At 38.4% G+C, this 27644-nt stretch overlaps 1 protein-coding gene and 2 non-coding genes across 4 annotated transcripts in view; 2 read left to right on the forward strand and 1 right to left on the reverse strand.

Moving 5' to 3' along the window:
- The window catches only part of LOC137490987 (uncharacterized), a 40900-nt gene extending 27677 nt beyond the window's left edge, over positions 1-13223 (forward strand). The window contains exons 1-3 of one of the 2 annotated variants that reach the window (XM_087250500.2): positions 5239-5294; positions 5591-5772; positions 9744-13223. In XM_087250500.2, the coding sequence (XP_087106626.1) occupies positions 5688-5772; positions 9744-10549 (891 nt within the window). In that variant the 5' untranslated portion in view covers positions 5239-5294; positions 5591-5687 and the 3' untranslated portion in view covers positions 10550-13223. Of the gene's footprint in view, positions 5295-5590; positions 5773-9743 lie in introns of those variants that run through there. The other variant, XM_087250499.2, reaches the window with a different exon arrangement.
- A 4263-nt stretch (positions 13224-17486) lies between these two features.
- trnal-cag (transfer RNA leucine (anticodon CAG)) lies at positions 17487-17569 on the reverse strand. The gene has a single exon. It is a non-coding gene; the product is annotated as a tRNA-Leu (tRNA).
- Positions 17570-24693: 7124 nt separating this feature from the next.
- LOC137495088 (U6 spliceosomal RNA) lies at positions 24694-24796 on the forward strand. The gene has a single exon (XR_015485195.1). It is a non-coding gene; the product is annotated as a U6 spliceosomal RNA (small nuclear RNA).
- The last annotated feature ends 2848 nt before the right edge of the window (positions 24797-27644 follow it).

Genomic DNA, 27644 nt, shown 5'->3' on the forward strand with positions numbered 1-27644 from the left:
ACCATTTGTACCTTAAAGGGTCACGAAACACCAAAACACATTTTTTGAGCTGTTGACAGTCATATATGTGTCCCACACTGCTAGAAACACTATTAGGACACCTATATTTCACTAAAAAGTGTAAATTGGTTGTTTTTACGTTATTTCAAGCACATTCGTACTTCCGGTTTGAAACTAATTTTTGAAGCTGCGTCTCGACCATGAGATAATAGCTTGTATTCCAGCGTGCAGACTGGATGTCTGTGCCAGAGTGCGTCTTATTACGTCTTACAGTGCGGCTCGAAGGACATCTTTTGCGCTCAGAGCCGCTTACGTGAAGAGATCATCGGCAACACAGCTCGAAGTTCACCATGGAGGTGAAAAGGAAGTTCCCAGACCAGGAATCGAAACCGGGCCACAGCGGTGAGAGCGCTGAATCCTAACCACAAAAACACCAGGGAAGGCCTGGCTAAAGGTTGCCCTCAAGCCAAGCTGTGGGCCTCCACCCAGGTGTGCTGCAGCTGCTCTGACAAAAATAACTCTAACGTTTGCAACCTCCTCCTAGAGAAGAGAAAGTCTCAGAGCCTGGATCACAGTTCTTGCTCTTGTTCTCTGCTATATGTCTGCAAATATGCCACACAGTGCAGACGCTCATACTACTGAAAAGGAAGTTACCTGACTGAGAAAGGTATAAATAGAAATCGGAGCCTGCTCCAAACGACCTGCATGGTCAGCTCCAAGTGGGCTGTACAAACCTCCTGGAGTTTTCATCCATTGGCTGTGGAGAGAATCAAAAGGATCATAGAAGAGATGGGCGAGGATTTTATCAGAAATGTCTGTGAAGAATTCAAAGTAAAAATGTGAGTTTTTTTATTATTGTTTTATGGATAATTATAAAGTATGAAATAATAACAAAAATGAAAATCATTGGCCAATATTACTGTTTCTTTCTTTCCTTTTTACTTGTGTAAAATTGTAAATACATTTTAGAATTGTCTACACATTCAACACCTATTCTTGCAAGAAATGTATTAACTGTTTTGATTACAAATAAATAATAGCATGGCCTTTTATGTTGTACAGGTTGAGTCCAGCTGAAATAGTTTTCCTGACGGAGTACTGCACTGTAATGAAACCTGTGGTAAAGGCTTTGAATATCCTTCAGGCAGAGAACAACACACACATGGGGTGGCTCCTGCCCGTGATTTTCCAGTTACAAATAAATCTCTGCAGACTGGAGACATCTTCCAAGATGTGTCTGCCCCTTATCAGAGCAGTTCAGGATGGCATCCAAAAGTGCTTTGGTGGGATGATCCAAGACCCTGAATTTATTGCTCCAGCAATACTTCTGCCAAAGTTCAAGAACACCTGGACTGAGAAGACTGATGTCATAGAAGCAGGTATAATTCTTTTTTTTTAATATAGTGTAACCAGATGTTAATTTTTAATCTGTTTTATTTACTTCATTATTTAACAGTGTTGTAGGAGAGTTAAGTGAATTCTGTGTTTAGAAAAACAGAGAGAAGCAGAGCAGAGATGAAGTTTGAACAGTTGTCTGCTGTTTAAGTAACTTTAGTTGAATCGTTTAAATTGTTCGTGCTCGCCTCCCTTGCCATAGTAATAATTGAAATAATTGCAGCTTTTGTGATTTGAAAATCGCACCTTTTCAAATTGCAATTTTGCTTTAAAATAGATTAATTGGCATGCCTAATGTGTTTGCACTATGTTTATGTGTGTGTGTCTTGTCACTTAACAGGACTGGTGTATATAAGAAAACACCTTGACCAAATGGCAGAGGTAGCAGTGGAGCAAGACGGACAACATTCATCAGATGAAGATGATTTCTTCTCCTCAATGAAGTTCAGAAGGTCACAAGGTACAGGGGAGTTAGATGAGTACCTTTTCTGTGTCTCAGACAAAATGGATCTCTTGAAGTCATTTCCACACATCAAGAAACTTTCTCTCAAACTCAATATTGCCCTTCCTGCCTCAGCTGCCTGTGAGCGTCTCTTCAGCTGTGCTGGACTTTTATTCAACGCAAAGCGAGCACGGATGAACTCTTCTAATTTCGAAAACCAGTTGTTGCTAAAACTAAACAGAAAGTTCATAGAATAAAGATGGGCACCCAGTTGTTAAATTGTTAGGCAGAATGACCTGTCAAAGGTTTGAAATAATAATTTTTTTAATTCTATTTTTTTTTTAATTTGTAAAGTTGTTCCTTCAAATAAAAAGTACTTATTGGAGATTAATGCCCCCTTGTTTTTTTGAACTACACTAAAAACCCTTATCTACCCCCCAACAGGTGTTAAAATAAATAGTTACTCAATACTTTTTATTCATGAGTACATTTTTAATGAATTAATTTTTACTTTTACTTGAGTAGATTTTTTTAGACCTGTAACTTTACTTTTACTTAAGTAAAATTTTATTGAAGTAACAGTACTTTTACTTGAGTAGAATATTTTATCACTCTTTCCACCTCTGATCACCTGCAACTGCAACACTCACGACATCTTCATACTCTCCTGAGCAGCGTTCATCACCTGCATCTGCAACATTCACAACATCTTCATACTCTTCTGAGCAATGTCATCACCTGCAATAGCAACACTCACGTCATCTTCTTCCTTACCTGACCAAGTGCCACTCACATCATCTTCCTCCTGTCCTGATGAACCCTTATTTTCTCCTGTGCCTTGTGCTTTATTGACTCCTGTGAGTTCAACACAAACATCTGAGACGCACTTATTAGGAGAGGTTAGTACTTGAAATTAGTTTGTGCATAGATATTAGTATTAATGTTAAGTGTTTTAAACCTCCTTAATGCGGTGTTAATTGAAATAAAGGTAGTATTTATTCAGTCAGATGGTAGCCTGTAGATCTGTTTCTGTTGTACAACGGGCAGTCACAGGTCTATAATAAAAACAGAGTATGCTGAGTTGTTTGATGTAGTTGGATTGTATCAGTTAGACTGTATCGTGATTCTTTTTATACAACATTACTTTTACTATATTAATTGATTATTTGTTGTTGTTCTCTTCCAGATGCACTCATTAAGACTGACATAATAGACAGGTAACTGTTATTAAAAAGTGGTATTATTAAAAATCTGTTTAATTTTGAAATCTGTGCATTGTATTACATATGTTCTAAAATATTTAATTAAAGACTGCACTTATCATTTTTCTTATTCAGTATTCTGGAAGTGCCTTCAATGGTTCAGATCTTACAGATTACAGCGATGATGACTACATACCCTAAAAAAGCTCAGATGAGTCAAATGGTAGTGTCTCTGCAAACAAGTCTGAAAACAGTTCAGAAGCAAATGATGAATATGGTAAACAAATGGCATCAAAAAAGATGAAATGTCAAACTAAACAGAGACGCGTCTTCTGACAAAAGCACTTTTGTTCAATCAATGCCATTACCAAGACCAAAATGCAAATCATATAGCAAAAAACAGTACTGCCTTTATTGCTTTAAGCCATTTTCAAAAATGCAAGACACCTGGAGTTTGTTCACCGCAATGAGGTGGAGGTTGCAAAGGCTATTGCATTTCCCAAAAAATCCAAGCAATAGCAAGTACAGTTAAACATACTTTGAAAAAGGGGAAACTTTGCACACAACACCAATGTGGCAAGACAAGGGCATGGGCAAATGATTGCGTGCTACCGACCAAAAAAAAAATAAAAACATAAAAGACTTCATTCTTTGTGTTAATTGCCAGGGGCTGTATGGCAAACTCAGCCTTTGGAAACACATGAAAAGTTGTCCCCTGAAACCTGCTACGGATGAACCTCAAGGTAGAAAAAGAGTTTGATCTCTTTGCGCTTTTAAAACAGCAGTTGGCGTTGAAGTAAGTATAACCCACTCAAATTTTTGAGTATTAAATATTGTTTTATTTTGACATGTAATTAAGAGTTTCTTAATTTATTTTTTTCTATTTGTCAGAATATATGTATTTATGTTTTATTTTCTTACCTTACCTAATGCACAACATTTGGCCATGTAAAATAAATTATAGATGTATAAATTTACATTTAAAAGTTAATTTCTAAAAACCGGAATTGAGGTCACGGCCAAGAAATATTAAAGGTTTTATATAAAAGGGTTGTAAAAGTTTTCAAGTATTCAACTTCTGTTTTCACTAATACTGCAAACTATTGAGCCACCTAATTCTATTGTCAATTAGCTTTTATCATTATGCAAATGAATGGGAACATAAACACTTATTGTCCTTCAAATTAATAGAGGTAAAGTTGGTTTTATATTCACACATTCGTTCATTTAGAAGTCTCTATATTGTTTACCATGTTACTTTAAATATTCGATCGGAATTTGCATGCAGTATGACTTGAAAACAGCATTAACACTGTTTATTTAACTGTGAACAATGCTGTCCTTTGATAGTCATTTGCTGCTAATATGATTTCCCTATTTAGTATTTGCAATGAATACTTTTCTGAAACGATATTATTAAGGAGAATGTCTGAATATCTGAATATAAAACCAACTTTACTTCTATTCAAATTAAAGTAAATTTGCTAATGAATCTTTACATTGTTCATTGTACTGGAGGAGTGAAGGAAATGTTGGAAGCAACTCAAGTTAAACACCTTAATAACATTGTTTTATTTTTTCAGATTAAGGTAAATAATTAGATTACAGATCTTCACATAAATGTACAAATACTCAGGACTGTAGTTTTATTTCAAACAGTCAATGAGCTTCATTATATGGACATTTAAAGGATGGGGCTCCATTACAATTGAACCACTTATTTTTGGTTACTTTTCTGGACTTTAAGCATCTCGGGACTCTCAGATTTCATCTAAAGTGTCTTCATTTGTGTTCTGAAGATGAGCAAAGTTCAGGTGGCAGACAATGCCTGAGTGCCTAGACTGCACTAAAACCCTAAATATAGCCTATGAAGTTGTAGAAATAGGAAAGTAGATGTCATAATTACAAGGATGACATTTGGATATTAATAGTAATGTGTTTTAGACCTGCAAGTCATCATAAAGTGGATTAAAAAAAAAGTTTTTCAAAATTGTCTTTAAAAAGTTTAGATTAAAGGTTTTGATCAACTTCAAATACTGTTTATCTGTGCCTCTCTCGTTGTGTGTGTGTGTGATAGAGAGAGAGAGAGAGAGCAGATATAGTAGAAAGTGGAAAACGAGGGAGAAATGTATCAATAAGTCATGACTGCAACAGTAAGTGGCAAAAAAATCTAAACAAAAAAGACTTTTATTTTGGCGTGGTGTGTGACGTCATAAGGCTGCGCCGCTCCTGCGCTGGAATTCAACTGGAGAAAGGTTTGTGTTTAAAACTTTTACAGAAATATAAACTGATTGAATAAAGTTTCAGGATTTTCATCCAATGCTAAATTATGACCCTGCTGTTTACAATATTATTTAACCCTTTATACAACGTAGTACTATTTTACTCACAGTAATGAAGGTCTATTGTTTGAATAAGTTAACAGAAATGTGTGTAATACATATTTTAATTACCTTTTCCTTTACCTGATTTCTTTTTGTTAATTACTCTCATATAAAGAAACTGTTGAAGCAAGTATTGAAGAGAAGTTATTTTGTTTTGTTTTAAACAGGACATTTTTATTGTTTTGTTAATTTTAAACAGGATAAAGTGTCTAAACTCAGAGAAAAACTCCTGCTGAAGCGACTGATCTCCACACTGTTATAAAGATGGCGTTTATTAAAGAGGAGAGTGAAGATGTGAAGATTGAAGAAACATTCACAGTCAAACAGGAAGATCTGCAGGAACAAACAGGTTGGTTTTCATTCTCAAAGACCAACTCAGTCATTTGATCCTCATTCAGATATATTTTAATAATAAGAACACTAATTTAATCCATCTTGCAGTTCTAAATGTGTGCTGCCTAGTTCTCCTTAATGCACATGAGCACTCATTGAAAGACAGGAATGAGTTTCTTTCGTTACTTCTTCTCATGTCTTTTGTCATTCATTTTATGTATTATTAGTCTCCTATTTTCTCTACCTTCTTAAGGTTATTGCTTTTCTTGTTCTCCTACTGTTTGTAAAGTGTCCTTAAGCACTGGCATAATCACATTTTGGCGAGCCATGGCGCACCAAGAAAAAGGAAAATCAACAGTCAGTGCAAGAAGTTTCAGTCACGTTGGGGCAAAGAATTTTTCTTCACAGAGGTCAGCGGGAAATGTATCTGTTTAATTTGCCAGAAATCAGTTGCAGTAATGAAGGAATATAATATTAAAAGACATTCAGAAACAAAGCATCAGGCCTTTAGCTCTTACACTGGTGCCGAATGAGATCAGAAAGTAAAACAATTAGCAGCGCCCTATCAGCTCAACAACAGCAGTTTTTTTTGTGCTATTAAAGTGCAAGAAAATTCTACACTGCACTGCAAAAAATGTTTTTTTATTTTTATTTATATTTTTTGTCTTGTTTCAAGTCCAAATATCTAAAAAATCTTAAATAAAGGAGAATTTTCTAATTTGTTTTGAGAAATAATATGCCAATATTAAGTGAGTTTTTCCTTAAAACAAGCTAAAATAATCTGCCAATGGGGTAAGCAAAATAATCTTGTTTTTTCTTTTGACATAAGATTATTTTGCTTACCCCATTGGCAGATTAATTTGCTTGTTTTAGGGAAAAAATGGCATATTAAGGAAAATATTAGCATTTCATTTCTCAAAACAAGACAATTTTTTGAGATTTTTTAGATATTTAGACTCAAAACAAGACAACAAAACATCTAAGTAAGAAAAGCATTTTTTGCAGTTTGGCTAGTTATGAGGTAGCTCAGCTAATCGCACAGCACAGGAAACCCTTCACTGAAGGAGAATTTATAAAGGATGAGTGTTGCAACTGTAATTTGCCCAGAGAAGATTCAAGTTTTTTAATAACGTAAGACTTTCTAGAAACACAGTTGGACGACCAAAATAAAATAATTTCTTAATAACATACACGCACACATCCATCCATCCATATATATATAAATATATATATAAATGTATATATATATATATATATATATATATATATATATATATGCATGTCTGTGTGATGTATGTAAAATTTGGCCCGGGACAACATTTGTTTTTGCATCTGGCCCTCGGCCCAAAAAGTTTGGACACCCCTGCCATAGAAGATATCTGCTATTACAGTGAGGGTGTTGGCTTAGTACTTTCCATTTGCATATGTCACGTTGATCACAATTCTCCTTTTTTCGATCAACTTTATGGGTTTAAAGTTGTTTCTAGAAGTTGTTGCTAGTTCTCACAGATAGTATTTGAGTTAGAATTACATCATTGTTATTATAATTTCCAGGACTATTTTAAACAGGGTTTCCGCTGGGTCTTAAAATGTCGTAAATTCCAAAATCTAAATTTCAGGCTTTAAAAAGTCCTAAATTTACTGAAATATTGTGTTGTATGTCTTAAATCTTTTTAAACAAGTCTTCATTTTCCTTTGTTCATGTTTTGCTACCCAATCTGGCCAAAACCCATACAGTCACCAACAATCCATCTCAATAAAACTTTCCACTTTATATTCAAAAAGGTCTTTTTAACTCCATTTATCATAATGGTTTAATTATTTACTAATGCACTATGCACTAATTTGAAATCTGCTGAATGAAATGGACACTAAAGTAATTAATTATTATAAAACATTGTACAGTATTCTAAACTATATGATGTTGCTGTGGGACGACATGAGGGGAAACAAAAATTATAGTGGAACAATAACATTTAGCATTGCACTGACTTCAAGTGGCCAACAAACTAGTCTAAAAATGATTTTTGCTGATTAAGAAATGGATTACAGCATGCTGATGATATGCAAAAAATTGTTAACCCAGGGTCATTCTAACTCTGGGTCATTCTAAGGGTGCTTTCACACCTACACTTTTGTTTCGGAACGTATCTCGTTTGCCCAGTTAGCGCGGTTCGATTGGCATATGTGAACAGGGCAATTGCGCTCTGTTCCGCGCCAAAGTAATCGCTCTGAGATCGCTTGAATGAGGTGGTCTCGGCTCGATTGAAACGAACCCTGGAGCGGTTCGATTGCAGTGAGAAAGCGATCCGATCCGAGCGCAGTTATATCACAGTGTTTTATGGATATGTAATAGGCTTACGGCTATATGAAGAGAGAGTTATGAATAGGGCGGGAAGTTTCGCGAGTCTCCGGATGCCCGCAAATGAGTGATGATCTCCCGGTAATCTCGCGTCTCCCTCCCGGTCCTCAAATAGGCATCGTCACGCACCCTTCTCACCTCTCCTCACTGCATCTCTCCTCAGACACGTCACGCGTGCGCACCCTGTTAATCACCACCAAACCACCACCTCTCCTGACAGCTTAGCGGGACGCTGCAAAATAAACCCTGACACTGACCAAGGAGAGATTACTCACACGTGACTTGTTTTAGCTCTTTTAGTCCGTTTAGAAACTTTGCAGTGTGAAAGCGAACCGCTCCAAGAGCAAAGAGCAACAATGTAACATTTGTAATCTCTGTTTCGGAACAACTGAATCTATTCACAGGTGTGAAAGCACCCTAACTCTGGATAAACAGAATCCTGACCACCATATAACAGGAAGAAAAAGAAATTGTCTTTCTCGCCTCATTATGGATTTAGTTTCATCGGCTAGACACCGGCCTCACAGCTCCGTGAATGTCAGTACTGTCACTTATTGTTCTGCGATCGGTTAATGTAGCTTGTGTGAATGCTACTTGACTAAAATAATAGCTTTGCTACACAAAAGCTATTTAATTAAAAAAGTAGTGACACTACCACCACACTACTGAGAAATGTAGATAAGCTAGTAGCGTCACTACTTGCAGCGACGCTACTGCCCAACACTGTGTGATGGCAATATTTCTAATGTAGAAATATCTTCATTACTGATAGCCAAAGCTGTTTCAGTAACCAAAGAGGTCTCCAGTGTACAGAACTGCACAATAGGTGATTGGTGCTGATGAGCAGTACTTCACACGATGTGTTTGGCACCCCTCATATAGTAATCCAGGGCCGTAACACCCATCTGTACCTCGGGTACTCTGATTAGGTTTTGCATATAAATACTTGGGCTTGACACATTTGTTTCAGACTGTTATTTGCCTATTACATTCTAAATGATGTAAATTCTAGTACATAATTTTTTAACTGTACCTTTAGAACCTTATAACAGCAATAAAAGCAGCATCGAAGCAGTCTTCTTTTAGTGATTCCACCTCTTCACGGAGACTGTCAGACTGATCTGGTGTATTAAAAAACTATTGTGGGTTCTGGAACTGAACAATAATGGTGTTCATGATGCTGGACATTCACTGGCACTAGATCCTCATCAATTTAAGAGTAAATCTCCCTTCTTTGCCATCCTCTGATGCGTTTAGGTTTCGCCGCAAAATTAAATTTTTGCTGTAGAACGCGCAATGCGGACATAAAGAACCTGACTGATATTCTACCGGAACCATGTCAGCAGAGTTCATGCATATCCATAAACTATAACTTCTATGTCTATGTTAAGCGGTTTTGAAACTATTTACATTGTAAAAGCAGTAGATAAATAAAGATTAATTGAATTGAATCTGCTTAAATGTGTACACGTTAATGGACCAAACACAATATGATTTGATTTATTTTACATTTACTGTGCATCAAAATTACAGTGTGTGTAGCCAATGTTTCCAGTGTTTTTTTCACTTTTCAGCTTTTGATGAGAGTTTTTAAGACTTGATAACAACTAGTGTTTTTTTTTCAGACCTAATTGAAGAGAAAGAGGAGAGTAAAGATGAGGAACATCATGTCAAAATTGAGGAAAAAAATAATTTACAGACTGATGGTATTTTGAAAAGGAGAGACAAGAATCATTTCACCTGCACTCAGTGTGGAAAGAGTTTTGGAAGAAAAGGCGATCTTAAGATTCACATGAGGATCCACACTGGAGAGAAACCATTCACATGCACTCAGTGTGGGAAGAGTTTCAGCCAATCATCTCACCTTAATTATCACATGATGATTCACACTGGAGAGAAACCATTCACATGCATTCAGTGTAGGAAGAGTTTTAACTTTTCATCAAACCTTCATCGACACATGAGGATCCACACTGGAGAGAAACCATTCACATGCAACCAGTGTGGGAAGAGTTTTCGCCAAAAATCAAACCTTAATCTACACATGAGGATCCACACTAGAAAGAAACCATTCACATGCACTCAATGTGGGAAGAGTTTCAACCGCTCATCAGACCTTTATAAACACATGAGAATCCACACTGGAGAGAAACCATTCACATGCACTCAGTGTGGGAAGAGTTACAACCACATATCACACCTTAATCAACACATGATGATCCACACTGGAGAGAAACCATTCCAATGCACTCAGTGTAGGAAGAGTTTTAAAATTTCATCAAACCTTTATAGACACATGAGGATCCACACTGGAGAGAAACCATTCACATGCCCTCAGTGTGGGAAGAGTTTCAGTCAATCATCACACCTTAATAAACACATCATGAGCCACACTGGAGAGAAACCGTTCATGTCTAATCATCTTGTTTAATCCCACCCCTTTTGGCAGTGGCGTACAACAGAATTTCGCATACTCAATAGTGATAGGAAGTTCAGATTATTTTACTGACTCGGATCTTTGAGTCTCGTTCATCGAAATGAACAAATCTTTTTTCGAGTCATTTCGTTCATTTGGTTCAATTTGCCAAAATATTATTAAAATGTTACGAATTGCTTCCAAACACATCTACAACTAGCCCAGAAGGCTCATCCCTTCAACAAATAAGTCATAAATAGATTATAAAAAGAAGAAAATAATAATTCAATGTTTACCTGCTCTTTTGTTTATAGGCATTGTTGTCTGTTTGCTCAGCTCACCTCTTCATGTCTTTAAATGTCAGTGGTGCGTTCACGTTACAATGACAGTCACATATAATCTTAACCAATGTACCCAGTCTGAGCTGATAGGAGCCATGATAATAAGTTCACCTTTCGAGTCTTCTGGTTCTTGAGTCGTTCGTTCATCATGTGACAGAATAACTCAAACCAGAGGACTCGAGAGTTGAATAAATCAATTCTTTTTTTTTTTTTGGCTCTAAACTCATATGATTGGCCCGTGATGAACGAATGACTCAAACCCGAGGACTCGAGAGGTGAACAGATCAATTCTTTTTCTGGCTCTAAATGCATATGATTGGCATATAAATGCATATGTTTGGCTGTAGTCTTTCATGTGGTGAACAAACGACTCGATAGAGGACTCGAAAAATGAACTAATCTTGTCTCGCACTACACAACGTGCACATGAGCGAATTAATGAATCTTTTAGTTAATCCGAGTCATTCATTCATTTTGTCACATAACATGAAAGAAAGCATAAGAGATGAGTTATTTAATAAATCAAATAATCTTTGTGAATAGTTTTGTAACATGATGCTGCCAGCATTAGACACTTAAACACTGTTTATTTGTTGTTTATTGTTTTATTATTATTATTTTACCAGAAAAGCTTTTATAACAAATCAGATTACTTTATAAATCACAACAATAAAATAAGCAAAAGAAAAACAAAATAGTGCACATCAAGCTAGGCTTTTTAATAAATAAAAACAAGTAAGCTTTAAATTAAATAACACATTTGTGCCATTAAAGCTTTATATCAAATATGGCAACTCTTCCCAGTAGATGTTTTTATAAAACAGCAATTTAAGTGAAAGATATTATAAATAAAAAACAAAAGCCACAGGGGCTAATGAGCTTAACAACTTGACTTGAGAATACAACAGTGCAACAGTTATTTTTAAAAAAAAAATAAAATTAAATTAAATAAGCTTTAAAACAATACTGTGTGGCTTTACTTGTTGGACTTGGCTTAAGGTTTGTTAGCATTTAAAAACACAAGCTCTGAACCTTTAATAGGCTGAGTCTGTTTCTTCTTGTGTCATTAGTTGTTGGTCGCAGGATAAAAGATGCTAAATGAGTAAATGCAAATTAAATCTTTCTTTATACAAATATTAGACCAACACATAAAGTCTGCATAGGAAAACATTATCAAACAAAAATGGGGTATAAATGAACAAATTACAAATCACTTGTAATTGTAGAATTTATTAATTTATAACCTAGCTTAGTGTTTGTTTTCTGATAGCAAGCCAGCAAATAGACAAATCAATATATATATATATATATATATATATATATATATATATATATATATATATATATATATACTAGATATAAACCACATATCCAGTAGAAAAAAAGTAACAATAACTTAGCGACAATAGGACAGAACTTTTTTATTTGTTAGAAAATGCTTTTTAGGTACACATTGTTTGATGATTTTATAAAAAGTTTAAAATATAATCATATGATGCAACAAAAATTCAGTTTTACATAAATATTATTGACTGAGGTTCTCGTTGCAGTGTACAGTGGAACTACAGTTTAAGATCAGATATGCACATAATAATGTAAGGATGGCTAAATCTCTCCATAATATTAAAATCTGCAAACTGTTATGGAACTCCACACGAGACAAGACCGTGAGAATGGTCAGTCACTAAAACAATAAACTTTCTAATTTGAGAAGAAGATCAGCTAGAAAACCAGTTGTTCAGGTTGTCTCGATCATGCATCCTGAGCCCCCTTCTTTGTCCTGGACTTTACCTTCTCCACCAGAGCAGCTCACTCACATTTCACACCGAATCTTTAAGTTTTAATATGGTGTATCTTGTGGCTTTATATTCATGTTTGGTGTGATTTGAAATGTCTCTATGTGATTGGTAAAGTGGTCTTAATTTCACTGTAATATTTTACAATCTCCTTTATATCAGTTAATTTGGGTTTTGACTTTGAAAAGATCTTTGCCAGATGCTCCACTCCAGGCAAAATGGTCTTCGCATCAACTCATGACCAGGCAAGAGTCTTGGTGAAGCTTTTATTGTCTTGAATTTATGATGATTTGAGTATTTAGGCAAAGGGTGCAGAAGTGTCCGTGGGATCCTGTAGACAGGATACCCCATTGCAGGTTGTGAATCTCTGAGCTCTGCATCAGGACTTATATGCTGCAATGTATTTCTACATGTTCAGGTATTCCTCTTTAACTCTTCAATGTATATTTGAGTAATTGATGTTGTACAATCTTGATTGGCTTATTTTGTTTAATTATGTGAACTGCAATGGAAAATCTTTTCCTGACAAATAAATGTAAAATTCTTGTTTAACTCTAATATCTCCTGAAATCATTTAAATGTAGTAGATTGTTTAGGCTGATGTTTCCGCAGCCTACAACCAGGATTAGTCATCTATTTAGGCACAATGGATGGAGCATGGGCACAGCATTGGAGACCTGTTGATTTCTGACAATCACTGATGATATAATCTAGGGGCTAAATCAAACTTTCTTTAAGTATGTGCAAGCATGGGGCGGCCTATTGTTACTTAAAGGAAATTAGCATATCTGCTAAGAATCGGAACTGGAGAAGATGTGTCCGTTTGCAGATGAAACTGCCCAGCCATACTGACTCTAAGCGACTTTGAGTAAACGATGAAACATTAATTGAATATAAGGATTTATAAGGGTAATCAATCTAAATTAGACCTAATCACAACCTGTAAGGTAATCAGCTTGAATTAGATGAATCTAAATCTAAAATTATTATAAATTGGAGTCAGATTAAAATTCAGAGCTAAAAACAAATTAAAATAAATTTTAACGAACAAAAATATTTCTTTTCACATGTGCTAAAAGGTTTACACGCATTTAGCCTTCACCCATGCTGTTAGTTCCATCATGGGACTAATAGAAGGACCCTTACATGTGTGTGTATTTATATAGTTTATAACCATAATAGTTCTACAGTTTCTTCTATTTCACTTGTTGATTTCTATTTTATTTAAATAGTGTATTTATTTTGTTAAAAAGCCCATATTATGGGTTTTTGAAAATGCCCTTCCATGTAGTGTGTAACACAGCTCTAAGTAAGTGAAATATCCAGCTAAGGCTTAAATCTGTAAGTGTACACTGTTTAAAACTGTTGATTCATCTATAAAAGAGTCGACTCATAGTTCTTCAAATGAGTCGTCTTGATAACGGGTCATTAGGTGTTTTGTGATGTTGTATCTACGAAACACAAGTAGTTGTGTGCGCAAACCTGGGAGATTTGAAACCTGCGGCCTCGCCCAATAACACAGAAAAAAGCCACACACACACACACACGCGCCAGTCGAATGTGACGTCACACTGTGCAGATGGATATTATTGAGTCTCCATCCAAAGATGAAACCTCAGCATTAGCCCAGCCTTGAGCAGTTTGAGTGCTTCTGGAAACTTCATGCTTTAGACTGGGTGTATATTACATGCTTAATATTCAATTTTTAGACTGTGTGTGTGTGTGTGTGTGTGTGTGTGTGTGTAGGCCTATTATTATTTAAAATAAAATTTAAAAATAAAAATGATTATATTATGTAAAAAAATATTATTCTTTATAATTATATCCAGTTCCCCTAAAACTTTGCTTAAATACCATATACATTTATTAAATAAATAAAACCAAGAAGTAAATAACTGTTTGGTCTGACAAGTTTTCAGGACATATGAAATTTCAGCACAACACTAACTAACTAGTCTCACTCACACACACACACACACACTTGTACACACTCTCACTAACACACTCACTCTTGTACATGCTCTCTCACACACACCTACATTCTATCTCAATTCAATTCAGAAATACTTTTTTAGCATGACTGTAAATGATACAATGTTGCCAACACAAACACATCGACATCTCACAGACACATGTACATGCTCTCACTCACAAAGATAAGCCCTCCCTCTCACACACACACACACACTTCTACATGCTTTCTCATAAACATGTACTGGCTCTCTCTCTTACACACACTACTACATGCTGTCTTTCACTCACACACACACAAACAAATGTGCATTTGATACTTATATAATTTTACGTGCTCATTAGGCTTACGATAGGTGGTTGCATTGTAATTATTTGGTCATAAAGGTATTAATTGTTTTAAATAGTTTTTCAGCTAATAATGTTTGTGATGTCATACATGCTACAAAAGGCTTTTGAAGCTGACAAGACGTGGAGCAACCATGACCAGAGCGTTCCAGAGAGAAGGTGTCTCTCAAAATGCAGTGGCCCAGCTCGCTGCAATTGCAGAGCTGTACTTTGCGAACAGGGAGCAATTTAACAGAATCAGCTTCACACCAGGAAAATGAACAGAGTTCGCTCAAAAGTGTAGAGACCTCATTTTTGGAGATTTTTGCATAAAGGTTGTATCAATGAAAAGGAAGGGTTCTTTTGTATGTTTCTTTGTTCAATAATGCTCCGGTTTACTGTTGGTAAAATGTAGAAGCAAAAACCTACAGCACAATAAGCTTAGCTTATAATTCCAAAAAAATAATAATATTGAAATCAGATGCAAAAACCTTTAAATTCCGACTAAATTCATTAATTTTCTTTTCAGCTTAGTCCCTTTATTAGTCTGGAGTTGCTACAATGGAATAACCCAAGAGCTTATCCAGCACCATCCATGTTTTACACAACAGATGCCCTTCCAGCTGCAATGCATCACTGGGAAACATCCAAACACACACACATATATATATTTGAGCCTACTCAATTTACCTGTACCACATGTCTTTGGATTTGTGGAGGAAACCAGAGCACCCAGAGGACACCCACACAAACACAGGGAGAACATGCAAACTCCACACAGAAATGCCACCTGACCTAGCTGAGGCTCGAACCAACAAATTTCTTACTGTGAGGCGAACGTTCTACCCTCAGCGCCACCACATTGCCGGCAATTTAATTGTTATTCTAAAATTAGTTTTTTTTTCAGCCTACTGTTTGAAAGATAATAAAAAAATATTTGCCACAAAAATAGTTAAATTGCAGAGCTGAGACTTAAAAAATATATACATTTTAGGAAAAAATGTGTATGGTGGCTGCATGGTGGTGCAGTGGGTAGCATGTTCGCCTCACAGCAAGAAGGTCACTAGTTCGAGCCTAAGCTGGGTCAGTTGGTGTTTCTGTGTGGAGTTTGCATGTTCTCCCCATGTTCGTGTGGGTTTCCTCTGGGTGCTCTGGTTTCCCTGACAAATCCAAAAACATGTGATCAAGACGGCGGAAGGGCCACAGCACTTTAGAGTCATGCACACCAATCAGGTAAAAACCTGTCGACTATGCATGAGCTCAGAAAATGTGATGAAGGAACGCCCAGAATTCAGGTGCTTCAAATGTGACGAAAGGGGACATTTCGCAAGGACCTGTACAGCTGTGTCGGGCCCGGATTGTAAATTGGCCCTGATACCTGCAGGGAGCTTGTTACGCTGAGTTGGCTTTGTCCGCTCGATTGACCAACGCGTACGCCTTGTTTTATCCTTGCAGGCCTAACTTCGCTGGTGAAAGCACTTGTGAGGTTTCTGTAGTGTAGTGGTCATCACGTTCGCCTAACACGCGAAAGGTCCTCGGTTCGAAACCAAGCGGAAACAGTGCTCTTCTTTTTCTGTCGCAAACTTGCGTAGAATCTGATTTCTTTTAGCTTTGTGTTGTGCATGAGCAGGTGGCCAGTGCGTTTGCTGGCCCTTCACGGTGCAGACCGTACAAGACAGCTCTATAAAAAAAGACTATATACTTGAAGCAGCACTGGCCTATTGGTTTCCGTAGTGTAGTGTTTATCATGTTTGCATTACACGCTAAAGGTCTCCTGTTCGAAACTGGGCGGAAGCATACAATTAGCGGACACTTTTGTCCAAAGCGACATACAATAGTGGAGGTATTCAACAAGACGAGGCAATGCATACGAAAAAGGGCTATTTATTCCAAGTAATTTGTTTGTGCTCAGAGAATTTAGTGCTGGAGTAGGAGTTTCGTTTTCTTTAGAGAGAGGGATATTCACCGGGGTTCGGGTGTACTCTGAAGAGATGGGTGTTAGCTGTCGTTTGAAGGACACCGGTGTATCCGTAATCCGAGTGGGAATGGGAAGGTGATTCCACCAGCGTAGAACATTGAATGAAAACATTGTGGAAAGTGACTTTCCGTCTCTCTGCGCTGGCACCACAAGACAGTGCTCTCACCCTAACCGGAGGCTCCTGTGGTTATCACGATGGCTTTACAAGCGGAGGGTCTCCTGTTAGCAACTGGGCGGAAACATTCAGATTTGCTTTTACGCACATTCTCAATTGGCTCTCTGCTCACTGGATGATCCACGATACAAGGGCATGGATCTGTCAAATGTCATGACTTGACGTTGTACGAGGATTTGACGAAAAAAATGCCCTGCAAACCTTAAAAAGCAACACCATCCCAGGACAATTCTTTTGATCCCCTTTCAGTGCACTTGCATTAAAGCCCGCGTGATGCGGCACTTTGTCAGTGCTACTGTATCATTCGGACATGGGGGCAGAGAGTTAAAGAATTCAGCCTGAGCGCACTGCCGCAGGCTCGGTTTGTCAGAAGTGGGATTCGAACCCACGCCTCCAGGGGAGACTGCGACCTGAACGCAGCGCCTTAGACCGCTCGGCCATCCTGACATGCAAGCTTGGCAGGAGCTGTCTCCTGGGAGCCACACCGCAGTACCGTGACATGGAATCTGGTGCTTCACAGCTTGCCCAGCTCCGGCTGTCCAGCTCATTGGCGCTGCAGGCAGCTAATCTGTGCTCGCCTCCTGGGGCTGCGCCTAGTTTCAATAGCCAACACTTGACAGCTGTCATTGCTTACGGCCACACCACCCTGAGGGGGCTATAGAGCAAACAGGAAGTGAGTTGGCAGCAGTAAGGAGAGAAAGGCTCTTCCCATTTTGTTTGTCTACCTTTTTGTTTATTGACCTTGAGTGTTTTTGTTTGTTTGTTTTCTTTTTGTCTTTAAAAACCACCTAACAGCAGCATTTTGCTGACTGAAGGGTGGTTATGTAGTGTGTTTTATTTTTAATCATGGACAGATTCCCCGGCAACGACATGGAAATGGAGGGACTTGCAAGAAAGGATAAAGAAAATGGGCTGGATAATAGACGGAGAGGTAAAGAAAATGGACTTGACAACAGACAAAGAGATAAATAAAATGAAGAGCCCGGCCAACGAAGAGGTGAGAAAGGTAAGGATAAGCAAGATGTACAAAGAAGAGTATGCACAAAGGAAGCAACAGTAACTGTAGAAGTAGAAAATGTAAAAGATGCAAGAAGATTTGATATAACCAAAGCAGTCACGGGGCTGATTGGAGAAGGAAGAATGCTGGCGGTGAGACCCAAACAAACAAAGGGAGTATGAAGTAACAATGGAGACTGAAGATGACACCGAAATTTTAATAGACAATGGATTGACAATTAAAGGAGTGAAATCTGAAGTACGGAGGTTACAAAACAGAGACTATGTTGTTTCGTTCAAGCATCTGCCTGTTTACCTAGCAAATGAAGAAATTTTAAGCAAGCTAGAGAGATGGGGAGTTTTCCCCATATCTAAAATTAAAAGAAGATTGTATCCTGGCACAAACATAGAAGATGGAACAAGGTTTGTAAAAAACAGATTTCCGGAGGAGATGGTCTCCTTACCATACAGTACCAAAATCGAGACGGCGGAAGCGCCACAGCACTTTAGAGTCATGCACACCAATCAGGTAAAAACCTGTCGACTATGCATGAGCTCAGAAAATGTGATGAAGGAACGCCCAGAATTCAGGTGCTTCAAATGTGACGAAAGGGGACATTTCGCAAGGACCTGTACAGCTGTGTCGGGCCCGGATTGTAAATTGGCCCTAATACCTGCAGGGAGCTTGTCACGCTGAGTTGGCTTTGTCCGCTCGATTGACCAACGCGTACGCCTTGTTTTATCCTTGTTTTATGGCTCTCTGCTCACTGGATGACCCATGATACTAGGGCGTGGATCTGTCAAATGTCATGACTTGACGTTGTACGAGGATTTGACGAAAAAATTGCCGGCCGGCAAATAAAATCCTGACATTCCACAGGGCACACTCGCTTGGCAGACAAAAGCCACCGGGGGCTCTCTTTGCGTGTTCCTTCACCTGGTCAAACCGCTTTGAGGGGGGACCTTTCGAGTAGTTTTCGGCGTCAGAACAGACTCTTCTAGCGACGGGTGGGCAGGCCTTCCACAGGCGTGCGCGGCTCTACTGGAGCAAAAGAGGCTTGGCCAAGGACGAGAGGGAAGCGCCGCTCCAGCCGGGCCCGACGCTACCGCCTGAACTCTGTCTTGAACCACTGTGCTCAGGGAAGAGCGCGAACGCAGTCCCCCACTACCAGAAATTATGCAGTCGAGATTCCCACATTTGGGGAATTCGCAGACATCTGCCCAGGGAACGTGCAATGGTAACTGTAGACTGTAAACTCTCGTCCAACGAGAAGCCGCGATTGTCTACAGTTTGCTTAGACCATGGGCTAATCGGAGGGATGCATTGTCTAAAGTTTCAAATCAGGGCCAATCAGCGCTAAGGATTTTCCAAAGTTTCTCTTGCTCTGAATGCTCAATTTATCGGGTCAGAAAGTTTATCTGCCGAGATAAATTCGTATGTTAAAGTGATTTTGTGTGGAAAGTTATTTTTATACTGTTATATTGATGCACAGTATGTTTTGTTCACGACATGTTTAAAACATCTCACTTTTTGAGCAGTATTCGTGAGGCTGCGCCTTCAGAAAGTACACCTGTCGTAGAGATTTCGTGTGGTAAGTTATTTTTATACTGTTATATTGATGCACAGTATGTTCTGGTTACATCACGTTCGAAGTTTTTCACTCTTTGTGCAGCATTTTGTCTTTGTTCGTGAGGCTGCGCTGTCAGCAAATACACCTCTCATAGTGATTTAGAGCGGTAGGTTATTTTTATTCTGTTCTGATAAACAGTATGTTTTGCTCACATCACATTTAAAATATTTCACTGTGTGTGCAGTATTTTGTCTGTGTGCCTGACGCTGCGCTGTCAGACGTTCATCCATTACAGAGATTTTGTGCGGTAAGTTATTTTTATTGTTACATTAATGCTAAGGTCACATCATGTTTGAAATATCTCATTCTTTGTGCAGTGTTTGGTCTGTGCTGTGTCGTCAGAAAGTTCACCTGTCCTAGAGATTTCGTGTTGTAGGTTATTTTTATACTGTGATATTACTTACATGTATATATGGCTGCACAAAACCTGAAAAAGTTTAGCTTATGTATTATTTTCAACGCTTGTGTCGGTTTGATAGCTCCATTTACATAGTAAACAGTTGTTTCATTAAAATATAGCAACCATCATGCTAATAAATAAATATCCCTTCATATACAGCAATATATGTGACCATGACAATTATTATCATTAGTTGTTACTATGAGAAGTAAAGAACATTTTAAGATCTTAGCTGGGACAAAACATATGATCCATAGCTGTACACAGTAAAATCATCAGAGTAAAATTTACTCAGTTCAGAGAACATTTGGTCCCTCTCTAAATTGAGTAAAATTTACTCAGCCGCAGAGTTAAAGTTAATGAGCCGATGATGAGTTTAATTAAGTGATGATTGAGCACTGATGATGAACACCTGCTGTTAATATGCAGAAACAGAAGAGAAGCAGCAGTAGCTACGCTCATTGCTTACCTGATTGACTTTATTTCTGTCAGATGTTCAAATAATCCATATGAGACTGTGGCGAGGGGGCGTGGCCGAGAGCCGTGGGAACGGAGTAAGGCCACCGCGTAAGTGGATACACCTGCGGTGCGCACCTGCCTCGGATCCCACGGAAGGAGCTCTGGACCATAAAAGGAGGAACTATGGCAGAGGAAGCCCAGAGAGGACCGGGCCCGGACATATTTTACTTTTGCTTTCAGTTTGACAGCAGTCTTCGTGAGGAGCTGCCGTCTGTTCGTATAGGTTTAGACACGGAGACTGCCGTCCCTGTTATTAATAAATATTTTAAAACTGCGTCGGTTCTCCGCCTCCTTCTTTCTGGCGGCCAAAGGGCCATGAACTTTATTACAGTGGTGCCGAAGCCCGGGAGAAGGAGGGACGCGTTGTCCAGATGCCCTTGCCGCTGAGAGAGGGGCGAGTGTTTGGGAGTTAACCCGAGTGGGGGAGAAACCTGTTCGTCTGCCCAGAGTGCCGGGACGGCCTGAGGCTGGCGAGGAAAGGATCTGCCTGCTGCCGTCTCCCAGCATGGGGAGGAGCAGGAGACGCAGGGCTCACCACCGAAGAGGAAAGTGCTGAAGGGAGCCATCCCACAGAACCCGGGGGAGTTGCCGCGATCCACCATGATGCCAGAGCCTGCATCCATCCACGGAAGCGGAGCAGGAGACCAGAGATGCCGCCAGCCAGCCAGGAGAACCGCCGCCGGACGCCAGAAGACGGACGGGTGGATAGATTTCTCCACAGGGCTCCCAGCACGTCATCGCATCTCTCAGCTGGTGGAGGACCGAGGGGCAGCATGTCTGGAGAACCGAACCCCAATTTTTTTTTTCTTTTTCCTCTCTCCCCTTTCCTGGTCTACTCTGTCTTTCCTTTTTTTCATCTCCTGTTCTCTCGGCCCATCTCATATAGGTCTCGCAGGGGCTGTGGCGCCAACCCCCCATTGTCTCCGTAAGGAGCTGCCGTCCCTGTTATTAATAAATATTTTTAAACTGTGTCGGTTCTCCGCCTCCTTCTTCCCGGCGGCCAAAGGGCCGTGAACTTTATTACAGAGACTTATAGTGAAGTCCAGTGTTGTAATGAGAAACTAAATCATTTGGTGATGAACGGTTAGTAATTTTAGGAAGAGAGTTAATACTAGCAAAAAAAGGATTCTAAATTAATATGTTTTATGTTACGGAAGGAAATAGTACGGAGAGATTTGGTGGAAGAAAGAGAGAGTGCAAAATTAAATCAGAGGAGAAAATTATCCGTTATAGGGAGTTCCTCAGCAGAGAGGTCAATGGGTGAAACACCAGAGCAGCAGATGAGGTCGAGGGTGTGTCCTTTAGAGTGTGTGGGAACATTGACATGCTGTTGAAGTCCAAAGCTCTCAAGACAGGATATAAAATCTCTTGTAAGGGAGTTATTAAAATTATCCACATGAATATTAAAATCTCCTAAAACTATAATATTAGGTGAGAGGGTGGTAATATGTGTTAAAAAGCAGCAAAGTCATTTAGAAATTCATTATTTAGTTTGGGTGGACGATAAATTATGGCAACATTTGTAGGTGTGGATCCAGAAAATTTTGAAATCATAGATTCGAATGAAGGAATAATGTGAAAATGTTTTTAAAGAATATGAGAAAGATTTTCAAGAATGTGTACTCAAAAATTTCTACATTTGTTTCAGAAACAAAGTGCATAAAAGACCAGTTTCAGAACAATTTTGGAAAAAAATATTTGTGGAAATAGACGAAGAGGGAATCTGGAAGAATTTAAAATGGAAATATTTAGACGCAAAAATTGAAACGTTGGATTATTTCATCAGACATAATGTTATTTTCACTGAAACAAAACTGGCACAAATTGGAAGCAGTGAGAATGCATTATGCAAAATATGTGGACTGGAAAATGAAGGTATTATGCATTTGTTTTTAAAATGTGTTGAATTAAATACATTTATGGCAAAGTTAAAAGAAAGTATTAAACAAATGATGCCAAGTAAAACAGAGCAGATTGAGGAGACAGAATGGTATAAAATATTTTTATTTGGTTTTAATTAGGGATGCACCGATATGGATTTTTTGGCCGATACCGATAACCGATAATTCTTCAGACTTGGAGGCCGATAGCCGATATGTATAGGCCGATAATTATAAATATTTTAAATTGTTATATTTTTATACAGCAAACTTCATAAAAGATTGAACTGCTCTTATGAACTGAATAGTCTATACTTGAAGCAAAAAAGATATGATTTCGAAATTGCAAGGTGATTATAAACCTATATTCACCATTTCACATAAATAATTGCACATTGATTATGATGAAAATAATAGTTTAAATAACAAAATTATATTTATTTAACAAGCAAGTTAAATATACTTAAATAGGATAAAAATTAAAGAGCTAAGGACAGAAACCAGCTCAAATGGTCATGAATAAAATGTGTTACAGTGATGTACACATCTACAAATATGTCATGTCCGAAAAAAAGGCTTTTTAGAGGTGTTTTGACAGTTTAGAGCCACCGTACAAGCAAATAGCTAAATACAGATAATACGTTTTAGTACGTTTAGAAAATACGGCACAGATTTATCCTATTTGGTGTTTTGACATGTCACATGTAGGTGCTGCTTGTCAATCAGACAGCGCTTCTGCGCTCATTCTTGCCGTCAGTCGCGGAAAAATGATCGATGAATAGTTTGATAAACCACTGAGAGTTTAACTCAACTGTAGAGGCAGAGTTGCCATCAGAGTCAGATTTTGATACAAAGCCTGCATTGAGCTGACTTTATGACAAACACAGAGCAGAATATAAAGAGCCCCTTTGACTGAACTCACCTCTCCCCCGTGCTACAGTGTGTGTGTGTGTGTGTGTGTGTGCGCGGTGACAGCTCTCACGTGAACTTGTTATAGTCAATATGAATATTCCAATCAAACTGAATACTATCTTACATCAACAACACATGACCAGCAACGCGTTGATAATAACAAATAATAAGATTACAAACAACCATTATGTTTACACGTGTTGTAAAATGTGCGAGTCCTTTAACAGGACTGGGCTGCAGTTTGGGGTGTGAGTGAAGCGGAGGGAGAGGGAGAGAGAAAAGAGGAGCGTTTTTTTCGCAATGAGACCATTTTCTGTGATGTTCCCTCTTTGGTGACTTACTTGTTGTACCACACGGAAAGTAATAAATATTTTAGACCAAGTTACACGTGTCCTCTTTCATTCACCAGCTGCAACTAAAAGAGTTAACCCTGAAAAGAACATTATTCGGCCCTGGAGTAATAAGTGAATCTCCCCTGCTATCCCTAACACAACAAAGAGACAGAGCAGGAAAGGTTTCCACATGTAATATTTTTCCTGAGGCGATTTAAAGCAAAATACACAGTGACACTCAATCAAGCATATCTACAATGACAAGGAACGTGGTTACTTACTGAGTTATTAATGCACAGCAAGCCACGCGAAGAAAGGACAGACTTAGAGGGAATAATCAGTGTGAGGAGAGATCCATTATATTGCACTGGGCAAGTCTGAACAAGTTCAGCCCATGCGTGCACGAAGCAGGCAGGTCTGTACAATTACATAATTTATTGGCTTAAAGATATCGGCCTAATTATGACATCGGATCGATAACGATAATCTTAAAAATAGCATTTATCGGACAATAACGATATGGGCGCCGATATATCGTGCATCCCTAGTTTTAATGGAAGTAAAACAAGAATTGCCAATTTGTTTCTATCAGTTGCAAGAACTGTAATTTGAGAAAGGAGAAACATTGTTAAAAATAAACATGCTAAAATGGAGTTATGGACAATGTATAAAAGAAACTGGAAAACTATATTAAAACTGTGGAACAATATTTTAGAATGGAAGAAAAAGAGACTGAATTTTACAAAACGTTTATGTTGAATACTCCTTATATTACGTACTCACTAGATGGTTTGAAAATAGATTTGCCAGAATGATTATGCTTGTTGTTTTCCTGTTTTGAAACCAACATAATGTCATAAGGAATGTTTGTAAATGATATTTTTATATGCTTCTGAACTGATGTTTTGAAAAAAAAACAACATATAGTTGGATCGATACAGAGAATATTAGCATGGCCCCTGCGAAAGGATGACACGCAAATCCGTGAAGCGCTCCATATTGCTGTTTTAGTGCGTGGATAAAAAAAAGTTATTCGAGTCACAACAGATAACCCACTCTTGGGACACTGTAGCTACTGAACAAATATCTTTAAAAAAAAAAAGCTGAAATGTACACAGAGATTAGAAATAAAATGTTTATTTACACAAAATATATAACCATTTATACTTTTAACATATTAGGGCAGTACAATATAGCGTAAAATTATTTTATTATCACGACAGTTTATGCAATATTTAAAAACAAAAAAAAACAAACGTATGATAAATTATTATTTTATAAACTACCTTCCCAGTAGTTGGTCGGCTATTTGCTAGAGCAGCTCAAAGCTTAACCCAGAGCTGTAAATAAACACTAATAGCAGAAGTTAACAAGAAAAAAGAAAATGACAACAGCCAATCAGAGTCAGAATATCTTGCTTATTTGTTTAAAAAAAATGATGTTTGCACCTTTACAGTGTTTTTAGACTTAGACTTAATTTTTAGAATTAGTTATTTGCATCTTAACAATATCTTTTAACTGTTTAATTTTTTTAAGTAAAAGATTTAATAACACAGATAAAAAATGCATTTTTGTAGGGAAATGTTCAGTGGAACTTTCTCAAAGAGCCAACGGCACGCTACATGACATGACCAAATTCGGAAGCACGCTTTGTGGAACTTTGCGTCGACCAATCCCGAGCCAGACGTCGGGCCAATCAGGAAGAAGGGAAAGTGGAACTGTGGAACAGGAAGGGAACCGAAGATTCTCCCGCAAGAGGCGCAAGGATGACACGCAAATCCGTGAAGCGCTCCATATTGCTGTTTTAGTGCGTGGGTAAAAGTACAGAAATGAAAAAAAGACAAAAGGCTTTTCACGATTCCAAATGGTGCATGAGGATGGGTTTAGCAAATTGTGGGAGGTGCTACTGGGTATACTGTAAAGTCTACATGCATGGTGAAAACGAATGTGGGATGCTTTGATCGTTTGTTTTGTTGTGCAACCAATGCACTTCCAAAGCCTTTGCTTTAGTGGGACTTTGCCATAGGCTAACCTGACACTCTAATTTCCCCAGTCTTTAAACTTGGTGACCTACTGCATCAATCAGTGTGCCTAGCACTGACAGGACCAAAGCTCTGTAGTGTACGGCATACAAGTGGGAACATGGCTCTCCAGGTCCCACCACCTTGGAGGAACATTGCTGGGACTCGAGGCGTACATATGCCCTGAGCCTGACCGCTGATCTGTGCTCGCTACGGTGGCACATATACTAAGTGAAGTTTATTCATAAACTAATTTCGAGAGGAGCACGTGATTATGATTGAACACGGCTGGTCCTGCATTAGCATGCTTGATCCACCAATCAGGCCATTCCTAACCACTATAAAGAGCCAGGGTTTTCTCACTACAGTCATCTTCGATTTGAAGAATACACTGCTCTGCGTCAGCTGCTACTGCAGCTACATCAACTTCTCCAGCTACAACTTCTCCAGCAACAACATCAACTTCTCCAGCTACATCAACTTCTCCAACAACAACAACTTCTCCAGCTACATCAACTTCTCCAACAACAACAACTTCTCCAGCTACATCAACTTCTCCAACAACAACTTCTCCAGCTACATCAACTTCTCCAACAACAACTTCTCCAGCTACATCAACTTATCCATCAACTTCTCCAGCTACATCAACTTCTCCAGCTACACCAACTTATCCAACTACAACTTCTCAACCTTCTACTTCAATTGCCTCACACAATGCAATCTCTGTGTCTTCAACCCAATTCTCCAACAAGATCACAGTAAAAACTCGATCACCATCCATGAACTTTGCCTAAACTCTCAATGCCTGCGATTCAAGCTGAACTCTCTTCTAGGGGTGCACCAGCGGTAACATACATGACACTTTTTAAGGGGAAGCCTCACAAACTACAACTAAGATTAAACATCCATCTTTAAAGGATGATTCTAGCGTGAATAGAATGACTCACCTCTCAATCAAGGTTGTAGACAATCCAATCCTTAAAACATCAGTCCACAACTTATGCATACATTGATAAACATCCATGTTAATCCTCCAAACTAGTCGCTGTGGTGCATTCAATAGAGTAGCGTCTCCAATCATAACACTAGAGCTGCGTCTCAAATGGCACACTATACACTATGCACTCATGCACTATGCACTTATGCACTTACACACTCAACAGGATAGTATATGTATGTAGTGTTGTCCCAAATGGCACACTAATGGTTTTTTACTAAGCGGATATTCAAACCGTTTCCCTGATCACGTTTGACGGTCGCCAAATCAGTGAAATAAACAACCCAATTATCAAATATTACCTGCCGTGAGTATAACCGCATTCACCATCGGGAGGCGCTATAATCACTCTCGTAGGAGAATTTTGCTTTCACCATCCAAAATAAATAAAGTTATCCAACATGTGCGTCCGATAGCTCCGCCCCTTCCGCTACGTAAGCAAACCTGCGGTCGTTGAGTGCGTGAAGTGTCCATCATTCCACACTTCATTTTAGCGGCTGAATGAGTGCATCATCCGGGTAATTAAAGTGCACTTATTATTTTTAGAGTTTTCAGTGTGAACACACTACTTACACTATTTATACTACAAAATGGCGTAGAATAGTGCATAAGTATGCGATTTGGGACGCAGCTTAGTTCTCTGGCAAACAAAATGGCCGCCAGCCTTTTTCTGCAACTTTGATTGACACTCCTTCGAGCCAATAGCTGAAAGGAGAAGCGTCACCATCCAATGAACTCTCAAAAATTTGAGATGGTCCCACCCTCTCTCATGACAAGCTCATGAATGATTATCATTACATTTACACAATTACTACTAAATGGTGACATTAATTT

The sequence above is a fragment of the Danio rerio genome, chromosome 4 (genome assembly GCF_052040795.2).
Source record: "Danio rerio strain M-AB ecotype USA chromosome 4, GRCz13ab, whole genome shotgun sequence".
Taxonomy (NCBI): domain Eukaryota; kingdom Metazoa; phylum Chordata; class Actinopteri; order Cypriniformes; family Danionidae; genus Danio; species Danio rerio.